At 34.0% G+C, this 8,936-nt stretch overlaps 1 protein-coding gene across 1 annotated transcript; it reads right to left on the bottom strand.

The window, feature by feature from the left end:
- Positions 1-2,311: 2,311 nt before the first annotated feature.
- On the bottom strand, positions 2,312-5,822 carry LOC111366901 (floral homeotic protein APETALA 2-like). The gene is made up of 9 exons (XM_022987582.1): positions 4,748-5,822; positions 4,585-4,610; positions 4,430-4,460; positions 4,194-4,334; positions 3,900-3,944; positions 3,689-3,780; positions 3,420-3,577; positions 3,129-3,341; positions 2,312-3,045 (listed from the first exon to the last, which is right to left on the bottom strand). The coding sequence occupies exons 1-9, from the start codon at positions 5,248-5,250 to the stop codon at positions 2,833-2,835; spliced, it is 1,422 nt and encodes a 473-aa protein (XP_022843350.1). The 5' UTR covers positions 5,251-5,822; the 3' UTR covers positions 2,312-2,832.
- Between the last annotated feature and the right edge of the window lie 3,114 nt (positions 5,823-8,936).

Below are 8,936 nucleotides of genomic sequence, written 5' to 3'. Positions count from 1 at the left end.
AAAAAAAAAACTCAAAATCGAATTTATTTATAATAAAAAAAATTATAGTATTAGTTCCTAAAGCTAACATTAGTGGGACAAATAGGTCACCGTTGAGGTAGCATCATAAATCAAATTACCACAACAGGAAAGAAACGTCATTGTTTAACATAGTTGTCACGTAGTCGAAGTGTCCTGTGAAGAAAAATAAGATCAAGCATCTCTATCTCAATGAATGAATGCATAAATGCTAAAGTGATGTATTCTCCCCAACTGCTAAAAATAAAAGTAAGCGTACTAAAAGAAATAAGAACCTTGCACAAACATACACATTTGCCCCCAATACAAATCAAAATTACAACCCCAAAATAGTTTTCACCGTTGAAGAAATTCCATTTCGGAAAAGCCCCCATTTTTGAAGTCCATAAAGTTGTACGTATTTTCTTTATTCGTTTTGATTCCTTTCACTTTTTCTTTCTTGTTTATTTATTTATTTTTATTTACCATCAACTCCAGCTAAGGTTGTCACATGTTACACAGACCATTTCGATTCTGCAACAAATGGATTTTTTTTTTCCTTAAAAAAATAAAAATATTTAGTGGAGAGGGATGAATCTGGTCTGTCTCGTTCCTGCAACGTTTCGTGGATCCTATGCGAAGGAAAGAATCTAGGATGCTGGTCTGAACCAATACTGTCACTAAAGAACAAAAGTCTTTCAACTTTTGTCCTTTTTGTTTATTTAAAAAAAAAAAAAAAAGGTTGAACCCTAAACATGAGGACTCCATCGTTCCATCCTAGAGCATTGTGAGAAAGGTAAATCGCGGAATGTACCTCAACAGGCAAGAGAATAAGAGCTGCATGTACACTGTGTTTACGAAGAATCTAATTTTATATCTCAAGAATCGAACTCTCACACTACGGCTATCAGCAAAGCGTAAGATAACCTCACTCATGTTCTTTGCACCACTGTCTCTTTTGTTTATTTCTAAGAGTAAGGGCCATGAAACGTTCAAATTTTGTGCATCAATTTGCAAAATGGATATACAAGATTTGATTCTTCAATTATAATTAATTTTCTCCATTCATCAGGAGTACATTTATTTGCTACCCGCATTTGACAACCCCTTTGACAAGGGCATCTAAAATTTCAAATTTCAGATGAAGGGTTAAGGTTCAGGGAGGGGTTTGTGACAGACCTCCATGATGTGTAACAATTACATTTAACCCGTATCATCATATGCAAGTGGTTGTTAGAAATTAATAACGTACTCTTCAATCGCAGTCATATTACTTTTCATTCCGCAAGTTTTCGATCATTTATAAGGAACATTAAATATTTAATCTAATGTGAAAGCTTTGGACCATATAAGGTAATTTGGATTAAACATCAACAAATCTTAAACACTACCCAACAATATTTAAACCTCTAGTTGTCAACATGAATTGTTGGCACTGTCAAAGTCAGAAAAGAACACTAACAAATGGGATTATAAAAATAAAGGGTATGATTCTTTGACCCTTTCCTATTATCTAATTTAATATTGTTTTACATATGATAATGATAATTAAATCCAAACTTCCCACTAATCAATCTTACTTTCTCCCATTAAGGAATTAAATTAAATAAAATAGTCCCATAATATTATCGAGGATGACGTCGCAGATGATGCAATCGTGCAAACATTATTAAAATGGTTAAATAATCAATGCTACATATCAGAATACATTATTTTGGGATAAGCAAAAGTTTTTTACAAATATTAATAAACCTCGGAAGATAATTTGTTTAATACTAAAAAAATAAAAAATAGTGGTACTAACTAAGGGTTGTGTTTTGGTTTTGAAACAGTACTTTGAAGCTTTAAAGGATGGGTCAAGTCCCCCTCATCATAATAGCCACGTCTGTCTGCTTTTGCTCATGAGAGAACTGATTCAAAGGACACCATTGATGGTGACAATTCATCAAACCCTGGTTATATTTCCCATAAAGAATTACTCATTTTTACGCCCGTGTTTCAGTTTTTTACACGATTTCAATATAATCAGTTTGATGCAAATGAATTGGTTCGTTTAGTTTAGCTACAAAAATGGCTTGCTCCCTAGGAAAATTGGCTTGTAAAAATTTAGGGTTTACAATAACTTCCTACGCACTTTGTAAGTAAATGGTGTCGCAAGTCAATTCTTCAAAAAGTTTCGCCCTTCATCTTGATGAAGAAACATTCCAAATGAGTAAATAATATTCATAATCGCTCATTACAATCTTTGTAGTCACTTTACGTGATATCCTATATGACGATTTTTTATTTGTTATATTAATGTATTAGTCATATATCAAATCACTATCCACCACATATATACCACATAAAAAACTACGACGATGAAGGACTACAAATAGCATTACTCCTTCCAAATCCCTCAGTTGTAATGAAGATCACATCTAAAAGGGTGCATTATTAGCAAGCATATTGGAAAAACTTATCGCGTTGAAATAGCTATACAACCATGAGTCGAACTCTAGAATTAGAGTCGTTACGGTAGTCCAAGCCTTCTAGTCGAGGGGTATCTAAAATGGAGGTATATAGAGTGCCACCAAATCAGGCCATCAAAGAATTTTCGCAACGCATTGAAAACTGTTCGTTGAAAACAAGGCAGAAGATCTTATCCAAGATTTTTTGCCATTAGTTTGGACCAATTAACATTTGATTTTTCCAAATTTCTCCACCTCGTTTCAGATTCTAATCATAATTTTTTTTTGTCCCTGATTAGGATTTTTACAGACTTCAAAGAAAATGGAGATCTTTTGATGGCAGAATTAGAAGACAATGACCTGCCAGAAAACGAGAATATGCCGACTATGAGGGTCTCGTAATTGGGTGGACACTATTTTTCTGCAGCCAATTTTGAGGTTTCAGTATTTGCTGTCGGAATCCTGATGATGCTGCAGCAGTAGCAAATAATTGAGGTGAATATGTCTGCCACTGCTGATCATTTGTTGAGGGAGAAATTTCTCCTCCATTGCCCGTAGTTCCACCACCACCAACATTGCTGCTGCTCGGATACTGAATCTGTCGATTTCTATGTTCAGTTCAGCATTCGTTACTTTTGAGCGTTAATTTACACGTATGGATATCGATCTTTAAGCACTTACTTGAAAATTTTGGGAGCCAAATGGTGCAAACATTTGAAGAAAGCGGGGATCGTGGCCTTTCGTGAACTGTCCATATTGGTGCATTTCGTTAGCCGTCAACGAACTGGGAGAGTGAATGTGCGTTTGGCTTAGAAGCCGTAAAGTATCGGTTTCATTATATCCATCTCTTCGGTCTCTTCTGTCAACTGGGCTCGGTTGATTCTGGAAACTAAGCTGTGTTTCACAAAAGTCATCACATATATAACACTGAAGTTTTGGCATCAAAGTAAAGGCACATTGGTGTCTATATACCTCTGATCGCGACCCCTGGTGTCGCCAATCAAATTCAAATGGCATTGTCGAACAATGCTGATCTCGACTATTGTCTTCCATTTCTTTGCTGCTACGCCTTGAGGCTAAATTCCCCAAACTCAAGTCTAGATTGTGATCTGCTGTGTTGTTAGAAGATTCTGTCACACACCAAAAACTTCAAATCAGACAAGCAAAATTTCATCTCCAAAATCAGTTCAACGAAGAATTTTCAACTCCTTCGAACGCGACTAAGTCCTCATTAATTTTACCTGCACCTTTGAGTTCTTCATCATAAATACTGGGATCAAAATTTGTAACAGCATCCTTCCCATTACACTTGATGGCAGCTTTATCATAAGCCCTATAATTCCCAGACAATATAATTAAGCCCCAGAAAGTATTATACTCCTACTCAATCCTGCAAACCCTGCTGGCAACACTAAGCAGAAATAAATACAGTCAACTACTCTACAAACTGACCTGGCAGCTTCGACTTCAGTATCAAACAGACCCAAATAAACATATCTGTTTCATAAAATAAAACATGCATTAGCATAAAACAAGGTAATTAAGACAAGGATTAGTCCACAAGGATACTGTAATGAAATAAATTAAAATGGGAGTTGGCAGATGTGGAAGTTAAAATGTAAGTGGGGGGTTTAAATATTTTTGAAATACAAAATGAAAATGGAAATTGGTAGTTAATAAAATATGGAGCGAAATGCTGAGTGGAAATTTTATTTGTATAATTGGTGGATCTGGTTGATGAACAACCCCCCCCCCCCCCCCCCCCCCCCCCCCCCCCCCTCTCTCTTCAAATGAAGTACCTGTTTTAGGTCTTCTTCGTAATCTTCTAGATTAAAGTTTATGTCTGCTTCCATTCCACGGAACTTAATGGCTGCCCTATCATATGCACTGTAATAGATTCATGTCTGAACATTAGTTTCTTCGGATTATAGGTAAATAATGTGGAATTGGAAATAAGAGTTAGAGAAGGTGAAAAAGCTAACCGAGCTGCCGCGTGTGCTGTATCAAATCCACCTATAAATTTCCAACACAAAAGCCCATTTGACAAATTAGATGATAAAGCAAGAACTTGATGGTCAAGTTGAGAAAAGAATAAACTTGTTTACTAAATATGGAGAATAAAGAAGGAAATACTAACCCAAATAAACTTGTTTTCCACAATCCCTGAATCGGAAAGAAAAGTAAAAACAAGAAACACAGATGAATTGTATTTGAATGGAACAAACAATTTTGTTGGGACAAAGTGAAAACTAGCATTAAAGGAAAAGCAAAGATAAAGTTTTTGATTTGTAAATGTATACCATATGTGTGACTCCCACCGGCCAGTCCTCCGATAAAAGGTAACCCCACGATATTGAGAGCTACGAGACCTAGGCCCCCGGCGGCTTTTCTTGAGTGGCTGTGCAACCTCAGCCGCTGCAGACTTCCCAAAACCACCTCCACCGCCGCCTTGGGATTCAGACTTACAGAATTTAACTCCAAACCATTGAGCTCTTGGTAAATTGAGTGGTCGGTCGCTTGATGTAGCCCCAGTTTCAGACTCATCGACCGGAAAGAACTGCCGGGTAACCGGCGACGAGCATGGATCCGTGTCATCATCGTTATGAGCAAAAGAAAAACCAAATATTTTGCTGCTCCTTTTCTTTCTACCTCTTTCTGCATCTTCATCTTCTGAAGCATCCTCGATAACTACCGCCGACGAGCTTGAATTAGACACAGATCCGACCCCTTTAAGCTTGTCATCCGAATAACCCTCGGATTCATCCCCCCTAGTTTGATCTGGTGAATCATTGAGATTCCACATTTCTCTACCGATGAAAAACTGAAAACTAACCCCAAAGAGGAAAAAAGATAGAAAACCAAAAAGAGATGGTCGGTTAAAGAAAGATTAGAGAGGAAGATAGTTGATGGGTTTTCAGAATTCTGATCAGTACTGTCTCATCAGAAGCCAAATTTTGGGAGGCTACAAAAGCTCGTTTTTGAGTTTGTAGGAGTAGAATATTGAGGGTTGAGTGGGTATAGATTATAGATATTCCTTTTGGCTACCAATATAAAATAATGCTCAAATAGAACTGGTATACGTGACTTCTTGAAACAACATAAAAACTTATTACCTTAAAGAGTTGTAAAAGAAAAGTTTATTCCAGTTTCAAATATTCAACTAGATCTCTCATGTTTCCTATGGCTGCCCAGTACGGCATAGACGAGGCCAGTTTTTCAAGATTTGACCAAAAGCAGTGTCTCTCTCTCTCTAGAATCCAAGAACTCTTACTTCTCTCTCTCTCTCTATATCTCCATGTGTGTGTGAAATTCATATACAGGTAGAGGAGAGGGCTCTGTTGACGGGGTGATTTTATATAAATATATTTCTACTTATATATGTCTGGCATATTAAGCGTTCTTTTTCCTTTAAAATGTGTGTGTGTGTGTGTGTGTGTGTATATATATATATATATGTTTCCTGTGTCCTTTACCTTGTATTCTCATTGGTTGGTTGTTGGATTATTAAATTAAAAGAAAATAGGAAAATACTGAACCATCTCTTTCTTACTCAACTTTCCGACGTTAACCAAATCGAAAAGCTAGCACCACTCACTCCCCAATTCCCCTCTCTCCTCAATTTTCTTCCTACATTAGCTATTACTGGTAACAGGCAGGACCAACACTAGAAGCCTGACTTGTTACTCAATTACCTTTAGTAGCTACACTAATTATTCGAGTTGATTGTTTCAATGGTCACTTAATTGTTTCAAAGCTCACTGAATTTAGATTCATGTATTTGATTGGTCACTGAAATTTTAAATGTCGAATTTTGATCACTGAATTTAGGTCCATATCTTCGATTGCTAGCTAAAATTTAAAACGTACGGTTTTGGCCACTGAACTTTGAAAAATATTGTACATTACTCACTGTAAACTCGATATTTTCCAAAATTCAATAATTATGTTATTGAGTAACGTACGACATATTTCAAAATTTAGTGGTCAAAATTCGACATTTTAAATTTCAGTGAGCAATTTAAGACATAAACCTAAGTTCAGTAGTCAATCGAAAACATTGACCTAAGTCTAGTGATCAAAACTCAACATTTTAAATTTTAGTGACCAATAAAAAACATGGACCAAAATTTAGTCATCATTGAAACAATTAACTCCTAATTACGTCCCATTTCATTAATTCACTCCCACGTACCTTTGCCCCTCCCCTGACCTTCCCGACTCCAAACTATTCAAGCTTTGGGCCTTTTCAAGAAAACTAAAATTACACCTTATTTTACTCATTTTTTTTTTTTTTTTATCCAAGTTGCATATCATTAAGTCCCTGTTTGATACAATTTTAATGAATAAATTCGTGAAAAGTGATATTTTTAAAAAATTGTGTGACTGAAAAATAGAAAATTTTTGAATCTTATATAAATTTACCTAAATAGACATATATAAAATTTAAATAAAAATATATTTTTCTAAGTTCATCAATTAATATTTATTTTCATAAATTCTTTTGAACATTTTTATATTCTTTTGGAGTTTTTGTTTAACTAAAATTCTAATAATAATAAAATCTCATCTTCAACTGAAATTAAAAAAAAAAAAAATAAATAAAATCAACATATTATATTAGTTATACTTCTTTCATGATATGATAAATGGAATCTTATTTTTTATACTTTGTTTTAAGTATTAATTTGATAGATGAAAGTATATGAGAAATTTCAAAATAAGTTTCAATACCTATCCAAACATTCTTACATTACAAAAGGGAAAAGCCATCAAAATTATTAGCTTATAAGCAAAAATAAATTAATTAGTTAATTAAAATATGATTCGATGAGGGGATTGTTTAATTGCAAGAGCAGATTACTCTTAAGAGACTTCAATAAATTCAAGTCAAGATATTGGTTGGCCTTTAAAACTAAATATTAAAGCATGAACATGATAATATAGAAAAGAAAAAGTAAGAATCAGATTAGATGTTGATAGTGATTGAATGAATATAATGATTTTTAAAATTTTTGAAATTATATTAGGGATATATTTAGAGTTGGATAGATATAATGCCCTTGATTGAGCCCCATGTTGGGGGAAAATGCATTTTTAAATGGTGTATTGATAAAAAATGTATGGTTGAAATGATTTTTAAATGGGAATTAATTGGTGCAGATATTTGATAGTATCGATGGATAAAATGATTTTGGAAAAATGAACTTTAGAACATGGAGTCTAAATAATGGGTTAAATAATTTGTCCTTCTCGCTAACTTAAGATCTGAAGGGCGACAAGAACACACTTCGACGTTTTGTTTCATGTATTGGAGATTCTATTCGTGATTATCTTCAATCATCAATTTCAAGAATTAATTGGCGAGGATTTTTGATAGTATCAGTGAATAGAATTATTTTGGGAAAAATAAATTTTAGAACAGAGTCTAAATAATGGGTTAAATAATATCACCACGAATGACTAACAAGAAACCTCGAGGAATATAATCAACGCATTGCATAGTAGGTGTGTCTAATGAAATATAGGAAGCTACAAGTTGGGCTACTTTGTTTTTCTCACATAGTAGTAAGATTCACACCCAATGACCGACAAAAGTAATTTTACGTCAAGATGATTTCATGGTTTCGTTCGTTCAGATTTTTCATAGACGAAACCAATTGATTGACGATATAAATCTAATCAACAAATTTAATTATTGTCCTATTTCATTTATTCTTTCATTCACTCAACACGTCAATCCGCTACCTCCTCCCTCTCCACTCCCTTCCCCACTCGAAACTATTTAGCCTTTGAGCTTTTTTAAGAGAACAAAAACTAGATCCTGATTTACTTTATTTTACAAATTGCATATCATTAAGTCCTTGTTTAATACATAATTTTAAGAATAAATTTCGTGAAAAGTGGGTTTTTTTTGAAAAATGTGTAATTAAAAACTAGGCAAAAAAATTTGATTTACGTGTAAAATCATTTAATCGGAAGACTATATGGTTGAAAATGAATTTTGAAAAAAGGGGAGCCAAACAAGAGCTAAAAAACATCGCCATGAATGACTGACAAAAAAAACTCGGGGAACATTATCAATGCGTTGCCTAGGTGTGTCTAATCAAATATAGGAAGCTACTGTAGATGTTATAATTTTGTTAAATGTTATACCAGATTTATATAAAAAAAAAAAATTGAAAATGTAATTCTTAGACAGACACTTTAACACAAAATTGATTTTGATTCTTTAAGAAGTGACGAAATAGAGTCATAACTGAAAGACTACAAAGAAAGGGTGAAAAGTCCAAACGATGAGAGGTAGATCTCAACATGTGTGGGAAACAATATAGTCAAAACAATGGAAGTGAAGTAGTGATGGTGGTGAAAAGTAGGGTAATGCGTACTGGATCGAAGTCTGAAACAAAAATTAAGAAATGTCGTGATTGTGATAAAACTAAATATTTTATCAAAATTTGTTATAAAGAGAAGAAGTAATATAAAGATACA

The sequence above is a fragment of the Olea europaea genome, chromosome 18 (genome assembly GCF_002742605.1).
Source record: "Olea europaea var. sylvestris chromosome 18, O_europaea_v1, whole genome shotgun sequence".
Lineage (NCBI taxonomy): Eukaryota > Viridiplantae > Streptophyta > Magnoliopsida > Lamiales > Oleaceae > Olea > Olea europaea.
This window is presented reverse-complemented; position numbering and strand designations above follow the sequence as displayed.

What these genes read in the sequence shown, in the direction of transcription:
- LOC111366901 (XM_022987582.1), bottom strand. Translation starts at nt 5,250, where the DNA reads ATGTGGAATCTCAATGATTCACCAGATCAAACTAGGGGGGATGAATCC. An exon ending in TGAAGAACTCAAAGGTGCAG is followed by an intron (nt 3,578 to 3,688) that starts GTAAAATTAATG and finishes GGTGTGTGACAG; the next exon opens with AATCTTCTAACAACACAGCA. An exon ending in ACCAGGGGTCGCGATCAGAG is followed by an intron (nt 3,342 to 3,419) that starts GTATATAGACAC and finishes TGTGAAACACAG; the next exon opens with CTTAGTTTCCAGAATCAACC.